At 50.9% G+C, this 18,761-nt stretch overlaps 1 protein-coding gene across 1 annotated transcript; it reads right to left on the bottom strand.

Annotated features, from left to right (window-relative positions):
* Nucleotides 1–8,504: 8,504 nt before the first annotated feature.
* Nucleotides 8,505–17,932, bottom strand: MRPL4 (mitochondrial ribosomal protein L4). The gene is made up of 9 exons (XM_086409237.1): nucleotides 17,620–17,932; nucleotides 17,467–17,533; nucleotides 17,238–17,388; nucleotides 13,726–13,777; nucleotides 11,770–11,887; nucleotides 10,775–10,881; nucleotides 10,526–10,635; nucleotides 10,367–10,443; nucleotides 8,505–9,296 (listed from the first exon to the last, which is right to left on the bottom strand). The coding sequence occupies exons 1-9, from the start codon at nucleotides 17,674–17,676 to the stop codon at nucleotides 9,151–9,153; spliced, it is 885 nt and encodes a 294-aa protein (XP_086265363.1). The 5' UTR covers nucleotides 17,677–17,932; the 3' UTR covers nucleotides 8,505–9,150.
* Between the last annotated feature and the right edge of the window lie 829 nt (nucleotides 17,933–18,761).

The raw sequence follows: 18,761 nt of genomic DNA, 5'->3' as shown, positions 1-18,761 counted from the left end.
TGAGAGCTGCACAATAAAAAAGGCTGAGCGCCAGAGAATTGATGCTTTTGAACTGTGGTGCTGGAGACTCTTTAGAATCCCTTGGGCCACAAGGAGATCAAACCAGTAAATCCTAAAGGAAATCAGTCTGAATATTCATTGGAAGGACTGATGCTGAAGCTGAAGTTTGGCACCTGATGCAAAGAGCCAACTCATTAGAAAAGACCCTGATGCTGGGAAAGATTGAAGGCAGAAGGAGAAGGGTTCGACAGAGGATGAGACGGTTGGATGGCATCATCATTTCAATGGACATGAGTCTGAGCAAGTTCTGGGAGATGGTGAAGGACAGGGAAGCTTGGAGTGCTGCAGTCCATGCAGTCTCAAAAAGTAGGACACGACTGAGCGACTGAACAACAAGAAGAAGCAGGGAAGATCCAGCACAACCAAAAATAAACAAGTAAATTTTTTTTAAGTTTTTTTTTTTTTTTAAATAAGAGCTTACTGTGAGCCAAGTGTCATTCCAGGTGCTGGGGACACAGTAATGAACAGAATAGACCAAATTTCTTGCTATCACACAGAAATCATTTATTAATAGTAGGAGCAACAGAAACAAAAATACAATATGTAAAGGTGGTCCTTTGGCTAAGACTCTGCTGTCCAAATGCTGGGGCCCGGGTTCCATTCCTGGTCAGGGAACTAGATCCCGTGTGGCATAACTCAGTTTGCATGCTGCAACTAAAATTCCCCAAGTGGATGCAGAAGATGCAATCACCCAAGTGGCAACTAAGACTCAACACAGATAAATAAATACATAAATATTAATATATATATATGGAGATGTAGCTTGTGCTTGAAAAATAAAGAGAAAAATAAAGCAGGGAAGGGAATAGGAAATGTCAGGATTCCTAAAGCAATAAATAGAGTATCATGGGAAAGACTGAGAAGGTGACACTGATCAAGAAACGGAGGGAGGTGGGGAGGGAGTCCTAACAATATCAGGGAAGGAATGTACCAGGCAGAGCTCACTGGATGTGCAAAGGCCCTGAGGTAGGAACTGCCTTAAAGAACAGCCAGAAGCCTGGTGTGGCTGGAGTGCAATGAGGAAGGGAGGGAATTAGGGGAGAGAAGGGCATGGAGGGGATGGTGTGGAGCAAGGGCTGGGGAGTACTTTGGCTTTTCCTCTGAGTGAAATGGGATCCATGGAGGGTTCTGAGCAGAGGGGAGGCACCCCTGACTTGGGAAATTACAGGCACCCTCTTGAGACAGCTGGAGCTACAGTTGGGGGTGGGGTGGGTGGAGGACTGGGTGGAACCAGGAAACTGGTGGTGCCTAGAGTGGGCAGTGAGGACCAGAGATGTGGTTCAATTTGACATTCATTTTCGCAGCAGGGCACATTGCACTTGATGCATGGTCCTGCTCTGATGTCCTGAGAGGGTGGAGGGCCATTTCCTGAGATGGAATGATAATGGGGGATAGTTAGGCAGAAAAATTTGTGCCCCCAGTCTACACTCTCTTTGTGCTTTCTTGAAAGAAAGGGAAGCAGATGCTCCCCCATCCCCTTTCCGCAGCCATCAGGAAGGGCAGAGCTTCCTCCAGGGTGTCAGGCAGTCTCAGGAAAGGAGGAATGGTCCCACTGCAAACCAGAGGCTGTGCACCAGGACAGAAGTACCCAAACCCCACTCCAGGGCACTGTGCCTGCTCGGAACTCATCCTGCGCTCTGGTGTGACCACCTTGCAGTTCCCTTGACCTGGAATGCCCTTCCTCTCATCCCTGGTGGGGCCAACCTTTTCTTGTGGCCTCGGCCTCCTCTTAACAAGCTTTCCCGAGGATTTGCCTGGTGGTACAGTGGATCAGAATCTGCCTGTCAATGTAGGGGACAATGGTTCCTTCCCTAGTCCAGGAAGATCCCACACGCCTCGGAGCATGTAAGCCCATGCACCACAACTACTGAGCCCAAGTGCTGCAGCTACTGAAGCTTCACACCCAGAGCCTGTGACCACAACAAGAGGAGCCCCTGCAACGAGAAGCCGGCTCTCCCCAACTAGAAAAATGTCCAAGCAGTAACGAAGACCCAGCGCAACCATAGATAAATACATACATACATAAACAATTAAAATAAAAAAAAACTTTCCCAGTACTCCCTACTCGCTGGCCCCTTCCATCCTGGGTCACAGCCTAATCATTCCCTGTCACTTGCTCTAATGATTTCATTACTGAAACTCATCCACTGGTTGAAATTCTTTTGAATGACTTGATTATATCACTTCCATTTGCGTGAGTGCCAGAAGGCCAGGGAATCTCTCAGCCTCAGCACCTGAATCAATGTCCAGTCATTAGAGGCAGACGGTCAATAGTATTGGTTGAATGAATGAACTTCACTTATTCTCAGCATTCCGTACATGCTGTTCTTCCAACCCAGGATTCCTTTCCCACTGCTTTTATGGAAGGTACTAGAGGATTTCATCCCCCAGGTTGTAACATGGCTAGGAACACAAGGTCCAGATATCTTATTATTTTTTTGGCTCCCAGGCTCTTCGTTTTAGCGAGCAGGCTTACTAGTTACCACACTCAGGCTTAATTGCCATGTGGCAAGTTCCCTGATCAGGGATCAAACCCGCAACCCCTTCATTGGACAGTGGATTCTTAACCACTGCACCACCAGGGAAGTCCTCTTTCTTTCTTTCCTTTTTTTTTTTTTTTTGAAAGCTGCAAGTTTGCAAGAACTGTTTCCTGACCTGGGATTGAACCCTGCCCCCACAATGAAGGTGGCAAGTCCCAAACACTGGATTACCAGGGAATTCTCAGCTGTCTTTTCAAAAGAACAGCTTTGTTTCCTTCAGATAAATAGCCAAGAGAGGAATGGCTGGAGCATACATTAGTTCTATATATGTATTGAAATAGAGTTGACTTACAATGTTTTGGGTAGTTCTATTTTTAATTTTCCAAGGAATCGAGGAACCTCCGTACTGTTCAGGCCCTGGTCTGAGTAACATTCCATTGTAAGGCCAAATCAGGTTTTGTTTTTCATTCATGGAATGACTTTGGTAGCCTCCACCTTTTGGCTATTCTGAATCATGGTGCTATCAGCATTCCTGTACAAGTGTTTGAGCATCTTTTCATTTCTTTTGGGTGTCTACCTGGGAGTGGAAATGTTGAGTCACATGGTAATTTCATGGTGAACGTTTTGAGAAACTGTGAGACTGTGTTTCCTGGCAGCTGAACCATTTTACATTCCCACCAGCAACATACAAAGATTCCAGGGTTCCAATTTCTCTGCATCTTTGCCAACATATATTTTGTTTAATTATTATGGTTGTTGTCATCCTAATGAATGTGATTAGTGGCTCAGTCATGTCCAACTATGTGACCCAATGTACTGTAGCCCACCAGGCTCCTCAGTCCATGGAATTCTCCAGGCAAGAACACTAGAGTGGGTAGCCATTCCGTTCTCTAGGGGATCTTCCTAATGCAGGGACTGAACCCAGGTCTCCTCCACTGCAGGGAGATTCTTTACTGTCAGAGCCACTAGAGTGGGAAGTGGTATCTCACTGTGGCTCCCCAGTACTTCTGACATGTCCAGTGGATGAGACCAAAACAGAGCTGTGATGTACAGCTTGGATGTTCAGGGACCAGCAATTGCTGAGAGGATGGGGCCAAAGGGCACAGCCACCAGCTGTGACCTTGAGCAAGCCATGTCACCTGGTGATACCTTGATGGCCTCAGCTGCAGAAAGGGATGGTAATGCATCCTGCAAAGGGTGGGAGTGAGATTTCAGTAGGACCATTAGGGACTGCTGTGGTGGTCCAGTGGTTAAGAATCCACCTTCCAACACAGGCGACACAGGTTCAATCCCTGGTCCAGGAAGACTCCACATGTCTCGGGGCAACTAGCTGGTGCAGCACAAATTCTGAGCCCACGCTCTAGAACCCCTGCTCTGCAACAAGAGAAGCCACTGCAGCGAGAAGCCCTCATGCCACAACTACAGAATAGTGTCCCCTTCCCACTCACTGCAACTAGAGAAAGCCTGCAAGCACCAAAGACCCATGCAGCCAAAGCAAAACAAATAATTAGAAAAACTAAAAAAAAAAAAAAGACCATTCATGGGACTTCCCTAGTGGTACAGTGGTTAAGAATCTGCCTTCCAATGCAGGGGACACAGGTTCGATCTTCACTCAGGGAACTAACATCCCACACGCGTCAGGGCAACTAAGCCCCTGAAACTACTGAGCTTGTGAGCTTTAGACCCATGCTCCACAATAAAAGAAGCCCATTTGACCCAACAAAGACCCGGCACGGCCAAAAGAATGAATAAGTAAATAAATAGATGGATAAATAAAATTCAAAAGACCATTTTTGCACAGGAGAACAGATAGCAGTAGTTGCAAGTTGTCTGTTTCCTTACGACTGAGTTCGGACAATCCCACCTCAAACTTCCTGGTCAGGACCACAGACTTCCTCCTTTTTCCCCACAGATGAATTCACTCTCACATCATGGTTCCTCATAACAGCCCAAGAGTGGAAAGCAAAACTGCATGGCGTGTGGATGTTGATCGAAACAGAACTTGGCTCCTCCATCCACTCAGGTCAGTTCAATTCAGTTCAGTCGCTCAGTCGTGTCTGACTCTTTGTGACCCCATGGACTGCAGCACACCAGGCTTCCCTGCCCATTAACTTCCGGAGCTTACTCAAACTCATGTCCATTGAGTCGGTGATGCCATCCAACCATCTCATCCTCTGTCATCCCCTTCTCCTCCTGCCTTCAGTCTTTCCCAGCATCAAGGTCTTTTCAAATGAGTCAGTTCTTCCCAACAGGTGGCCAAAGTATTAGAGTTTCAGCTTCAGCATCAGTCCTTCCAATGAATATTCAGGACTGATTTACTTTAGGATGGACTGGTTGGATCTCCTTGTAGTCCAAGGGACTCTCAAGAGTCTTCTCCAACACCACAGTTCAAAAGCAGCAATTCTTCGGCCCTCAGCTTTCTTTATAGTCCAGCTCTCACATCCATACATGACTACTGGAAAAACCATAGCTCATTGAAAGTTTATTCTGTGGCGGACTCTGCCATGCCACTGGCTGCGAATCCTGCCTGGAACTCAGGTCCACATCAGCCTCACGTTCAAATCTCTGAACTTGGTGTTGGATGGGAGCCCAGGTCAGGCTTCTCCCGGCTGGAGGCCCTCCTAGAGCAGAAGGGCCTGGTCCCCCAGCTCTTGACCCTCTGTCTGTCCCCCTTGCCTCCTCTCACCAGCCTTTGGGTCTCTCCTACAGAGGTGTAAGGAGGCATCGAAGGGCAGTTCCTCCTGGGCTGGCAGCTTCCCCTTCCTTAGGTTCCCCAGCAGTGTGCTCGTGTTCTGAGCAGCTTTTTAGGTTTCGTCTTTCCTGGGTACGTCGTTGCTAGATGGAGGCATCTTTTTTTTTTTTTTTCCTGTGGCCCCATCCTGAGCCATGAAACCTGCACCCCCTGCAGTGGAAGCACGGAGTCTTAACCACTGGATCACCAGGGAAATCCTGAGATGGAAGCATCTTTTCTCTTAAATGTATTATTACTATTATCTGACGGCACTGAGTCTTCCCAGGTGACGCTAATGGTAAAGAATTCTCCTGTCAATGCAGGAGACATAAGAGCCTGGGGTTTGATCCCTGGGTTGGGAAGATTCCCCGGAGGCGGGTACAGCAACCCACTGCAGTGTAGTTTGCCTGAAGAATCCCATGGACAGAGGAGCCTGGTGGGGGTACAGTCCATAGGGTCACAAAGAGTTGGACATAACAGCATGCACACATCACCGGGTGTTAGTTGCAGCATGTGGGATCTAGTTCCCTGACCAGGTTTCAAACCCATGCCCCCTACCTTGGGAGAGCAGAGTCTTAGCTACCTGATCACCAAGGAAATCTGAGATGGAGGTATCTTTGGTGTGGGCTGTGGCTCTTTTCTCAGCCTTTGGGGTCCTCCTATCCTCTCATGTCTCCTATTAGGCTTCTGTAAGTGTGTGTGTGTGTGTGTGCCACTCAGTTGCATGTCCGACTCTTTGCAACCCCATGGACTGAAGCCTGCCAGGCTCCTCTGTCCATGGTATTCTCCAGGCAAGAATACTGGAGTGGGTATCCATTCCCTTCTCCAAGGGATCTTCCCGACCCAGGGATGCACCCCAGGTCTCCTGCATTACAGGCAGACTCCTTACCATCTGAGCCACCAGGGAAGCCTAGTGGGCTTCCATGCTGACCATCAATAAGCAGACACCTTCACTGCACATCAGAGCCTCTTGCCTCTCACCCTCTGGATCTCCTGGGGGTCAGTTCCCAGCCCAATTAGTTCATTTGAGTTTTCTGAAGCCTGATTAGCCTCAGCGTGGGCATTCTGCCTTCAGGGATATTTTTCAAAGGTTGTGAAGGCACTTTCCTCTCTGGGCTCTGGGTAACCAATGTCGTAAGAGGTTGTGATAAGGTTTGTTTGTTTTTTGGCCACGCTGCGTAGCATGTGGGATCTTAGTTCCATGACCAGGGATTGGATCTGGTCTCCAGCAGTATAAGTATGGAGCCCCAGACACAGGACTACCAAGGAAGTCCCCCTGTGATAGGCATTTTCATGTAAGAACGGCTCCCTGAATAAATGTCTTCACACATCTCTATTTTTTTTAAATATTTTAATTGCAGAGAATTTCAAAATAGGCAACAGCGAAGAGGACATGTGGTGAAGCCACAAGTGCCTACTTTACACTCCTTATGGCCAGTCTCGCTCCATCCTTCCCCTTACTCCCTGTCATGGGTTCAACTACTTCTCTCCCCAGGAAGAGGGGGAAAGTGCTGACCCCAGATTGTGATCTTATTTGAAACAGGGTTTTGCAGATGGTCAAGTTCAGTTGAGGTCATTAGGATGGGCCCTAACTCAACTTGACCAGTGCTCTTATAAAAAGGGGAAATCTGAACACACACAGATAATACCATTTGAAGATGAGGACAGAGATAAGGGTGATGAATCAAGCCAAGAAATGCCAAGGACGCCAACAAATCTCCAGAAGCTAGGGGAGAGGGATGGGACAGATCTTGCCTCATAGACTCAGAAGGAATCACCCCTGCTCACTTTTTTGGGGGGTAGGGAGGGATGCTCTGTAAGGGGTTTGGGGATCTTAGTTCCCTGACCAGGGATTGAACCCATGCCCCCCTGCAGTGGACTGAGTCATAACCACTGGCTCACAAGGGAATTCCCAATCCTGCCAACATCTTTTTCTTTTTAACATTTATTTTGTTGCACTAAATCTTTAATTGTGGCATGTGGGATCTAGTGCCCTGACCAGGGATCGAACCGAGGCCTCCTGCATTGGGACCATGGAGGCTTAGCCACTGGACCACCAGGGGAGTCCTCCAACCTTGCCAACATCCTGCTCTTGGACCTCTGGCTTCCAGAAGTGTGAGCTAGTACAGTTCTATTGTTGAAGCCCTAGTTTTTGTGCGCTCAGTCATGTCCGACTCTTTGTGACCCCACGGACTGTAGCCCACCAGGCTCCTCTGTCCATGAATTTCCCAGGCAAGAACACTAGAGTGGGTTGCCATTTCCTTCTCTGAGCAATTTCCCAACCCAGAGATCGAACCTGCGTCTCTTGCATCTCCTGCATTGGTAGGTGGATTCTTTGCCACAGAGCCAGCTGGAAAGACCTTCCTAGTCTGTCGTGCTTTATGGTAGCCCAGGAAACACACACATTTTATGCCCTGATTATTAGAAAGAAAATTCTAGACCCTAGGTCATTTTTTTCCAGTGACTTTTTCCATCCTTGATCTGGCTAAGGGATTCCAGTGTGGGGTAACAGGTTCTGACTGCTTTCTTCACTGTTTCCTGATGGCCATGTTGTGGACAACTGAGCCCCATTAAACACAGCTATGGGGCTGGGTGCTGTCAGGACAACAGATGTGTCTTTCTTGGGGCCTCGATGTCCCTGCAGAGCTAGTGAGAGGCACAGGCAGAAGCTGGTAATGGTTTGGGTTTAGCCCAGCATTCCCCACCCAGCCTCTGTACACCTTCCTACTACTGGCTCCAAATAGCTTTATCTTCTTAAAATATTTTAAAAATTATTTTTAAAAATCAAAACATAGTTGACTTACAATGCTGTGTTAGTTTCAGGTGTACAGCAAAGTGACTCAGCCATACATGCACGCCGACCAGGGGCTGAACTTGCACGCCCTGTATTGGAACCTCAGAATCTTAACCACTGGACAGCCAGGGAAGCCTCAGATTTTTCTTTTTCCCTCAGTCAAATCTGAAACTTTAAGGATCATAATTTTTGTCCACTGAGGACGTTCAAAGAGTGTGTTGTGAGCTCTCAAGGGACTCTCGAGAGGCATTCCAGAGATGTTTTCGGTGTCGAGCTGCCCAGTCGATGGGTCTCTTTGGCTGCCTGGGTGGGCCTGCAGGCCAGATGCAGTTTCAGCCAACTTTAAAGAAACAGACCACATTATTCTGTAGTCTGTGTTGTGACTATTAAAGAGATAATAACTTGGGGGTGGGGCAGACTTAAGAATCAGTATGTCCGCTTGGTGTTTTTAAAAAACATTTATTTGCACATTTACTGACCACATTGATCCTGACTCCGTGTTTAGGGAAAGTCCCTGTGATGGAAGCCCCAGTTTCCACATTATACCCATTTGGAGAATCAGGCCCACAGCTGGATGGAAGGATGGTAATAAACAGGACCACAAGCCCCATCAGGGATACGAGCACTCAGTCAGAGTGCCTGGGATTGGGAGGCAGCACCAGTGGGTTCTCAGAGATGGCTGCTTCTCTGCTGTGCACTCCCCAAGGCTGACTCACCCTGGCAAAGTTGATCCTGGGTCATTTCTACGAATGGGGTCTCGAGGCAGCTAGGCACCCAGGGACGCCCAGCACCAGGGGAAGCACCGAATGGAATTACTCACAAAACGGCCATCAGCTGCAGTGCTTCCCCTCTTTGATTACAAAATAAAATGTATCTGACGTGAAAGAGAGACGTGGGTCTCTGGCGAGCTGCCCTCTTCCCAGTATTGATGTCTGCTTGGCTGCTCTCTGGGTGTGGCCTCAGCCTCCCACTGGGACCAGGGGGCCTGGGATGGGGAGGCGTCTCCCAAGCCCACCCAGGGCTTAGCCTGGCTCAGAGCAGGAAGGAGGGTGGTCTGTGTGCCCTGGGGGGCACGGGGTTGGGGCTCAGGGGAAGTCTCGGTAGGGCAGGCGGAAGGGGTAGAGGGGTGTGTAACGTGAGTCATGCCAGAGCAGCTTCTCTTCCAGGAAGGCGACGGTGGGCAGGGTCAGGACCAGGGTCTGGTGTTTGAGCATGCTGTGCACGTTCAGGCCTGGGGGGGCGAGGGGAAAGGGGGGCACAGTTAGGGCCAGCCCCCCGTCCCCCAACAGAGACACCACAGTCTAGTGTAGGGTCCTGAGTCCGGCAGCCTGGGTTCAAACTCTGGCTCAGCCGCTCACCCCTGGGAAGACCCTGGGCAAGGGGTGGTCCTCAGCTCATCAACCTCAACCAAAACATCCAGGGTACCCCGACTCTGCCCTGTGCCAGGGAAGGGTTCCCACCTCACCTTCCCGTTGGGGAGACAGATGATAAACAGAGCAGATGAATAAACACGATGTACTGAGGCGGGTCCATGCGGCTGCAGGGAGTGATGAGGGAGGGGGGGGAGGGGAGTGGAGGGAGAGGAGGGCAGGGAGTGCAGGATCTGTGGGCCTCCAGATAAGCCAGGTTTTTACCCTGAGTGAAGTGGGAGCCCTGGAGGGTGGTGGGCAGAGAAGGGACGGGATCTTAGTGAGGTGCTCAGGCGCCCTCTGGCGGCCGTAAGTGGGACTGGGCGGGGAATGCGAGATCAGGACAGATTTTGGCAGTTAGCAGGTGCCTGGGACCAGGACAGAAGCAACAGAGTGGGAGATGCTGGGGGCTGGCCCAGGGTGGTGAGAAGTTGTTGGATCCTGGACACGTTCATAGACAGAGCTGACAGGGTGGGCTAACAGACTGGAATGGAGGAAGGAGGTCTTATGTGCAGTGATGACTATGAGACCCCCATGTGCTGCTGTCCAGGAGGCAGCTGGGCCTGCAATCAGGAGGCCAAGAGAGGGCTCTGGGGACTAGTCAACCCCTCTATGGATCGGGGGTCCTGCTCAGGGCAGCTCTGATCCTGTGTGTCTGAGTGAGGAGCTGGGTGAGAGCAGCCAGGGGGCCCTTGGACTCACTCCACCCTGGCACTGAAACCCAAGCTTGGACTGACGCGACCTCAGAGCGTTTCTTTAAGAAAGACATCATTCTCCCAGGCTGGGCTGGGCCAGCTGGGGGTTGTGTTGGGGAGGGCGGTCACTGCCCAGGGCCACTCCATGACTGAGTCAAAGATACACGATGTGAACTGGCCTGAGGCCCTTTGCTCACCGATAGCCGGGATCAGGTTGAAGGTCTTGAGCCCAGATGTGGCTGCTACGACGTTCTGGGGCATGTCCTCGTGTTCTCTGAAATAGAGGCCAGGAGGTGAGCCCTGCCAAGGACGGAGCCTGCCTGCACCCCCGCCCCTGCCCGGCGCGGCCCCCTCACAAGTCTACAAAAAGGACAGAGTCGCCCCAGCGGCGGCAGCGGGCCAGCTCCGTCAGGTACTGGGGGTCTGTGGTGGGCAGCTCCAGGGAATCCACGATGTGCAGGTCATCCTGGTAGGAGGAAAGGACGGGCTGAGTCTCCTACTGCCCCCCTGGGAGCCACTTGGGCCCCCCTGCAGCTACTCAGGCTCCCCTACCCCCACAGGCCAGATCCCAGCACACGTGGCTCCCGCAGGATCGGTGCTGTCACCTGGGCCAGCTTGACGGTCAGCGCCACCTTGAGGCCTTGCACCCGCACTTTCATGGGCAGCATGTAGTAGTAGCTCGTGGGGCCCCGGGGGCCGTGGGCAACACCTCCTGCAGGGGCAGAGGGATGTGTGAATGGGTGAAGGCCCCAGCTGGGCTTGGAGGTCAGAAATCTACCCCAGTGGTGGGCCCAGAGGTGGGTGGGGGGAGGCTGCTGGCAGCCAGGCTGAAGTGCAGCAAAGAGGGTGGGGGTGTCAGGGCGGGGTGGGAGCGGAGGATGGATCAGGCACCACCTGGGACAGGTAATTTCGCCTCAGAGGGGCCTGGTGTCCTCAGCCATCAATCCCTGAGTGAGGATAATTCTACTTGGCTGCTCCCCCTGCTGGGCCCTGGGAGGCAGCAGGGGACCTAATAGGATCCCTCCCTCGTTCATATTCAGACAGAGGCTTGATCGCAGAGGGAATCAGGGCTGTGTGGGGCAGCACAAGGGGATTCAGCGGGTAGGGGGGACCCAAAGAGGATCATGGAGGGCTTCCTGGAAGAGGCAGGGCCCAAACACAAGGGAAAGTGAAAGTTGCTCAGTTGTGTCCTACTCTGTGACTCCACAGTCCATGGAATTCTCCAGGCCAGGATACTGGAGTGGGTAGTCATTCCCTTCTCCAGGGGATCTTCCCAACCCAGGGAAGGTTGAGAGGAATTGGCCAGGCAAATGGAAGATGACTGAGTCAGCTCTACCTGGTCAGGAGGGCGTGGAAGGGATAGAGCGGAGAGGGGGTCTACAGCCACCAGGGGCTGGAAGGCCAAGATGAGGGGCTCAGACTTCACACAGGAGCTAGGAGGCTTGGGAAGATCCCTCTGGGTGCTGTGTGAAGTGTAGGCCAGGAGAGGTGAGCTGAGAGGTGGGGCAGAAAGGGGCTGTGGCCACGGCCTGATGAGAGGTTGAGGCCAGGGCTGCGGGGACTTGCGGGGAAGTGCACACACGTGGGCAGACCTGCTCACCTCCTCGCCAGATTGGGGAGCGGATGCTGCCGTGTCTGGCGCGCCCACTGCCTTTTTGCTGCCAGGGCTTCCGGCCACCTCCCCGCACCTCAGCCCTGGTCTTGGTCTTGGCGTAGCTCTGTGGGCACAGAGTGAGGAGAGAGTCAGGTTCACAGGCAGATGCTATCGCAGCCGAAAGGCACCAGGCCCACTGACGGGGCAGTGAGCTGGGAGGACCGGCCCGCTGCTGGGGAGCTGGAGAGGAGGCACAGAGACTGGGGCTCCATCAGGTCAAGCACAGAGTGCTTTGGGAGGGAGAGAGGGATAAAGAAGTCAAGAGCTTCCTCCTCCACTCCAGAACGTCAGCCTCAGAAGGGCAGGGGCGCTGCTGCCTGGCACACAGTAGGTGCTTCGTATTTTTTGAATGATTTCCATGTGGTTGTAATTAAAAGGAAGGTAAGGGCTTCCCTGGTGGGCCAGTGGATAAGAATCCATCTTGCAATGCAAGGCACACCAGTTCAATCCATGGTCCCGGAAGATCCCACATGCCTTGGGACAACTAAGCTTGTGTGCCACAACTGAAGCCCACCCCCCGCTAGAGTCCATGCTCCGAAACAAGTGAAGCCACTGCAATGAGAAGCTGGTACACCACAACAAAGATTAGCCCCTGTTCGCCAAAACTAGTGAAAGCCGGCGTGCACCAATGAAGACCCAGCACAGCCAAAAATAAAATCAATAAATATATCTATTTTTAAAACAAAAAAAAAAAGAAGAAAACAACCTAACTTTTAAAAAAAGGAAAGTGGGGGAATTTCCTGGCAGTCCAGTGATTAGGACTCTGTGCAAGGGGCCCGGGTTCAATCCCTGGTTTGGAAACTAAGATCCCACAAGCCAAGTGGCCAAAAAATTAAGAATAAAATAAAATTTAAAAAATGAAAGGAAGGTGGGATATGGGGAAAGCTGTGGGGGTTAGAATCGGGGAGAGGTGTGGGATGGGGGATCCTGTGAGGCTTCCAATGCCAGGCTAATGACTTCATTCCCAGGGCCATGGGGAGCCAGGCAGGGCTCACAAGACTCGAAGTGGCCACATGAAAGGCAGGGGCCCTGACTGAGAACGGCATCTTCCATGCTCTTGGCACCAAATCCAAACACCCCACATTGCCCCTGCTGACCTCCAGGGCCACCCTGGGCTCCCTCTGATCCCACAGGCCTTTGCCTGTGAGGCTCCCACTCCTTCCATGCCAGCCCCACTGCCCCCTCTACCTACTTAGCTCCTGCCTATCACATCCCTGAGGTTAAATGCCCCTTTCTTCTGAGACAACTTCCCTAATGAAACATTTATAGGCATGGCTGCTTGACTCCCACTCTCCCATTCTGACTAGACTGGGAGCTTCATGAGGGCAGGGACCTTGCCTGTCATGTCCCCTAGCAAAATGCCCAGTGCGCAGTGGGTGTTCAGAAAATGCCTAGTGTGAATTCCCTGGTGGTCCAGCGGCTAAGAGCCTAGGGGTGGGTGTGGGCTACGGTCCATGGCGTCACAAAGAGCACGCAGGCACAGACTAGAGCTTCGTCAATAGAACTGTACTGTCTCACACTTCTGGAAGCCAGAGGTCCAAGATCAAGATGTTAGCAGGGTTAGAGGACTCCCCTCGAGGTCCAGTGGCCAAGCCTCCATGTTTCCAGTGCAGGGGGCCTGGGTTCGATCCCTGGGCAGGGAACTGGATCCCACGTGCCACAGGAAAGACCCAGAGCAGCCCAACAAATAAATAAAGGTATGAGTATAATTAGCAATACATAAAAATAAATCTTAAAAAAATTCTCAGTGCTCACATTTAAGAAAAAAAAAAAATGGCCCATTGGGGAATGGTTCAGGAGAGAGAAAATGAGGCCTGAGCCAGCCATCCAGAGAAGACACAGCACGGCCTTCCTCAGCCTCTGCCTCAGCCTCACCCCACCTGCCCTGCCCAGGGCACTCACAATTCTCTTGAAGTTCTTCTGCCAGATGGCAACCTGGTGCAGGATATCCAGCCTGTGAAGGAAGGAGATATAAGAGGGTCGAGTGCACTTAAAACCCTCCCCGCTCCATGAGATGAGAACCTGGGCTCCTCCCATCCACTCCCAGGGCCCTGCGGTCCACTCCAGTCCCTCTCCGGGCCAGCTCCAGTCCCTCTCCAGGCCCATCTCACACCACCTCCAGCCCTGCTCCATCTGTTCTGTCACTTCTTTACAGACTAGCTTGCCTCTCTGACCCTATGCCGTCCCGTACAGTGGATGGCCACATGTGCAGCTACTGAAGCCCTAAAAAGCGGCCAGGACTACACGACAGTATTTCATTTTTTAAAAAAAATATTTATTTATTTTGGGTTTCCCTAATGGTTCAGTGGTAAAGAATCTGCTGGCCAATGTATGTTCGATCCTTAAGATGGGAAGATCCCACATGCCTAGGAGCAACTAAGCTCGTGGGCCACAACTATTGAGCCTGTGCTCTACAGCCCAGGGGCCACAAGTATGGAAGCCTGGGTGCCCTAGAGCCCAGGCTCTGCAACAGGAGAAGCCACTGCAATGAGAAGCCTATGCACCGCAACTACAGAGCAGCCCCTGCTCGCCACAACTAGAGAAAAGTCCATACAGCATTGAAGACCCAGAGCAGCCAAAAATAAACAAATAAAAATTTTTAAATGTATTTATTTAATTGACTGCATCAGGTCTTAGTTGTGGCATGTGCGATCTTTAGTTTTGGCATGTGAACTCTGAGTTGTGGCATAAAGGATCTAGTTCCCTGCCCAGGGATCCAACCCGGGCCCCCTGCACTGAGAGTGCAGAGTCTTAGCTACTGGACCACCAGGGAAGCCCCAACATTTTAGACTTATCAGGCCAAATGAAATACATGACTGAAATCAATCTTACTTGTCTCTTGCCATTTGAGAGAAAAGGTGGCTACTGGAAGAACTGAAATTACACACGGGGCTCGCATTGGACAGGGGTGCCAGGCTGGGGTGCCAAGGGTTGGCAAACTATGGTTTGGTTCAGTTCAGTTCAGTTGCTCAGTCATGTCCAACTCTTTGCAACCCTGTGGACTGCAGCACACCAGGCCTCCCTGTCCATCACCAACTCCCGGAGCCTACTCAAACTCTTGTCCATTGCATCGGTGATGCCATCCAACCATCTCATCCTCATCAAGGTCTTTTCGAATGAGTCAGTTCTTCCCAACAGGTGGCCAAAGTATTGGAGTTTCAGCATCAGTCCTTCCAATGAATATTCAGGACTGATTTCCTTTAGGCTAGACTGGTTGGATCTCCTTGCAGTCCAAGGGACTCTCAAGAGTCTTCTCCAACACCACAATTCCAAAGCAGCAATTCTTCAGCGCTCAGCTTTCTAAATCCAACTCTCACATCCATACTTGACTACTGGCTTTGACTAGACTTTAACTAGCTTTGACTAGATGGACCTTTATTGGTAAAGTAACGTCTCTACTTTTTAATATGCTGTCTAGATTGGTCATAGCTTTTCTTCCAAGGAGCAAGCGTCTTTTAATTTCATGGCTGCAGTCACCATCTGCAGTGATTCTGGAGCCCCCCAAAATAAAGTCTCTCACTGTTTCCCTTGTTTCCCCATCTATTTGCCATGAAGTGATGGGACTGGATGCCATGATCTTAGTTTTCTGAATGTTGAGTTTTAAGCCAACTTTTTCACTCTCCTCTTTCACTTTCATCAGGAGGCTCTTTAGTTCTTCTTTGCTTTCTGCTATATGGTGTCATCAGAGAAGGCAATGGCACCCCACTCCAGTACTCTTGCCTGGAGAATCTCATGGACGGAGGAGCCTGGTAGGCTGCAGTCCATGGGGTCGCTGAGGGTCGGACATGACTAAGTGACTTCACTTTCACTTTTCACTTTCATGCATTGGAGAAGGAAATGGCAACCCACTCCAGTGTTCTTGCCTGGAGAATCCCAGGGACGGGGGAGCCTGGTGGTTGCCGTCTATGGGGTCACACAGAGTCGGACATGACTGAAGTGACTTAGCAGCAGCAGCAGCATATGGTGTCATCTGCATATCTGTGGTTATTGATATTTCTCCCGGCAATCTTGATTCCAGCTTGTGCTTCATCCAGCCCGGCATTTCAAATGAAGTATTTTATGGTTAGAAAGGCCAAGTCTGGCCTGCTGCCTGTTTTTGTAAATATGCTTGACTAGAACACAGCCACGTTCATCCACTTACTCATTGTGCACAGCTGCTTTTGTACTGCATCAGCAAAGATGAGTAGTTGCCATGGAGACATTACAGCCTTCAAAGCCTATAATATTTACCCCCTGGCTCTTTACAGAAGCTTGCCGTCCCAGCTCTAGACTGGGAGCAACATCAGCAACCTCGGTGCTCATTCATTGCTATATCCCTGACACCCAGAATGGAATCTGGCACCTGGTAAGCACTTCCTAAGTATTTACAGAATAAATAAAATGCTGCCTCTCTCTCTCTCTCTTTTTTTTTTTTTTTAACCTTGCAGCATGTGGGATCTTATTTCCCCAACCAGTGATGGAACCCATGTCCCCTGCAGTGGTAGCTCAGAGTCTTAACCACCAGGGAAGTCCCAAAATACATTGTTTTTAATTTTTTTTTTTTCCTTTGGTCACCTCTTAGCAGATTGGGATTCTGTAAAAACAGGGGACAAACCATACAAAAATTATAGTAATAAATTAACAGCAGTTATTATCTGCCAGACACAGTAGACATAAGAGACATCAAACTCCTTTGCAAGCAGAAACTTAGTCCTGGGAGTTGGCCCATATACTGTTGAGTATATAGTTTACAAGCTATGTGACCATAGGCAGATTTCTTAACTTGCTTGTGCTGTTTCTTTAGCTACAAAATAAGAATAAAAAATAATAAAAAGGAATTCCCTGGCAGCCCAGTGGTTAGGACTTTGCACTTTCACTATGGAGGGCCTGGGTTCACTCCCTGGTCAGTGGACTAAGAGCCCACAAGCCACATGGCCAAAAAAAAAAAAATGAAGTTAAAATAAAATAAAAATAAAATGCAAATAGGCTGAGCCAGACACACAGTACGGACTTAACCACTGTTAGTACCCATTTTTGCAAAAACCAATAACAGCAACAATAATCAACATTTCTACAGACCGTATTACGGGCCAGAATTATCTCATTTAATCTCTTGAGGTTTGACAGAATGGTGACATCGAAACACAGGGGGAAGGTAGGATTCCAACCCAGTCACTAGGGATACAGAGCCCTGTGCCCTTAACCCTCAGAGAACGTTACCTCTCAACCCTCACCTTCCCACAGAGCCCTGTGCCCTTAACCCTCAGAGAACGTTACCTCTCAACCCTCACCTACCCACAACTCTGAAGCAAGAAAAACCATCATTCCCTTTTGACAGCTGGAGAAAATGAGGCTTGAACCTAGGTCATCCTGATTCCTAAACCCCCGATCCTCATCCCTCTGCCACCCAGTTCACCATTTCAGCTCCCACTGACCTGGGCGCCGTAGAGAAAACGTCTGGGTGCAGTTCGGTCAGACCGACGCGCTCCTGCTCATAGCCCCGCAGAGATTCAACCCAGGCCTGCACCGGACGCCGGTGCAGGGGTACCGGGAGCTCGCACCTGCGCAGTACGGGTGCCTGGGGACCTGGAATGATAGGGAAGTCAGGAGTAAGGGTCAGAGTTCCCAGTCGCCACCCTTCCTGAGGTGACCAAGCAACTTCACCTGCGTTCGCCAAGGGTTCTGGTTTCTCCGCCGACTGCACTGCCTCTTCTGTCAGCGCGCTCAGGCCCTGTAAACGGTGGGAGGGAATGAGAGAGAAGCCCCTGGGCCCTCCAACTTTTATCCTCCGACCCCGACCTCCGTCCTCGGCCTCACCCGGCAGCCCCTGGGCCGAAGCCAGGCCCGGGCCCCGGCCCGGACTAGCTGCTGCATCTTCGCGTAGCTCTCCACGTTTAGAGAGGTCAAGGCTTCCTCTGGAGTCTAGCGACGCCTCGAGATGACGTCACGCCCGCGACACCGCCTGCTCTGCTTGTTTTCGGCTTAGGAAAGCGGAGCATGCAAGATCGAGGACCGCGGGGCTCGCCTCAGCGTGCCCCCACCTCCGCCCCAAGACTAACGCCCCAAACCCCAATTTTCTCTGCAGGTCTAAGAACCCTCTGCAACCCCGGGAGTGCGAGCCCACAGTGAGAAACACCGCCCCTTCGTCGGTCCCGCCCCCAAAGGGCCTGAGGGAATCCAGCCAATGAAACCTCCCTACTCAAAGGACACGCTCCTCATTCAGCCAATGAGCTGTTAAGTATGAAAAAAAAAGTTCTGGGGCGGGCACTAAAGGGAATATGGCCAATAGTTGTTACGCTTTTATGTCGGCCACGCCCTCTAGGTCCCGCCCCATTGGGGCCCCGAAGTCTCTAAGTTGCGGTTTCTACAGGAACGTGGATTTTTGTTTGTTTAAATGCAGGGCTTTATCTCCCGCAGAAAGCCCTCAGGATAGGACCTGGAGGATAGATCCCCAGGGTATGTCCCCGTTCAATGCCTCAGGTTAGGGATGTGTCTCCCTCATCTCCTTGGCCAAGATGTCGCGTCTCATACAGCCCGAGTTCTCAGAGAGCACAGTGGGAAGTCCACAGATCCTAGCTTGCTCTCTCGTCCCCCCTCACAATAGAAATCCAAATGCTCATTTAAAAAAATAATTTTATTCATCTATTTGTTTATTTAGGCTAGTTCTTCCTTGGTGCGCGAGGTTTTCTCTAGTTGTGGGGCACGGGCTTCTAAATACAGTGGCTTTTTTTGCCGAGCACGGAGCTCTAGGTGAGTGGGCTTCAGTAGTTGGGGTGCGTGGACTCAGTATTTGAGGCCTCTGAGGTCTAGAGCACAGGCTCAATAGTTTTGGCTCACAGGCTTAGTTGTTCCAGGGCATGTGGGATCCTTCGTGACCAGGTATCGAACTCGTGTTTCCTGCATCGCCAGGCCGATTCTTTACCACTACTGAGCCACCAGAGAAACCCCAAATGTTCCTT

The sequence above is a fragment of the Bos grunniens genome, chromosome 7, assembly GCF_055505025.1.
Source record: "Bos grunniens cultivar Pamir isolate PY7600 chromosome 7, Bosgru_T2T1.0, whole genome shotgun sequence".
NCBI classification, from domain to species: Eukaryota; Metazoa; Chordata; class Mammalia; order Artiodactyla; family Bovidae; genus Bos; species Bos grunniens.
Note: the sequence above shows the minus strand (reverse complement) of the source record. Positions and strands in the feature narration are given on the sequence as shown.

Bases quoted from the DNA above. Each gene is read 5' to 3' on its own strand.
- MRPL4 (XM_086409237.1), bottom strand. From the start codon at position 17,676: ATGCAGCAGCTAGTCCGGGCCGGGGCCCGGGCCTGGCTTCGGCCCAGG. The intron at 10,636-10,774 runs GTGACAGCACCG...TCCTCCTACCAG, and splicing joins TGACCGTCAAGCTGGCCCAG to GATGACCTGCACATCGTGGA. The intron at 9,297-10,366 runs GTGAGCAAAGGG...TCGCCCCCCCAG, and splicing joins CAACCTGATCCCGGCTATCG to GCCTGAACGTGCACAGCATG.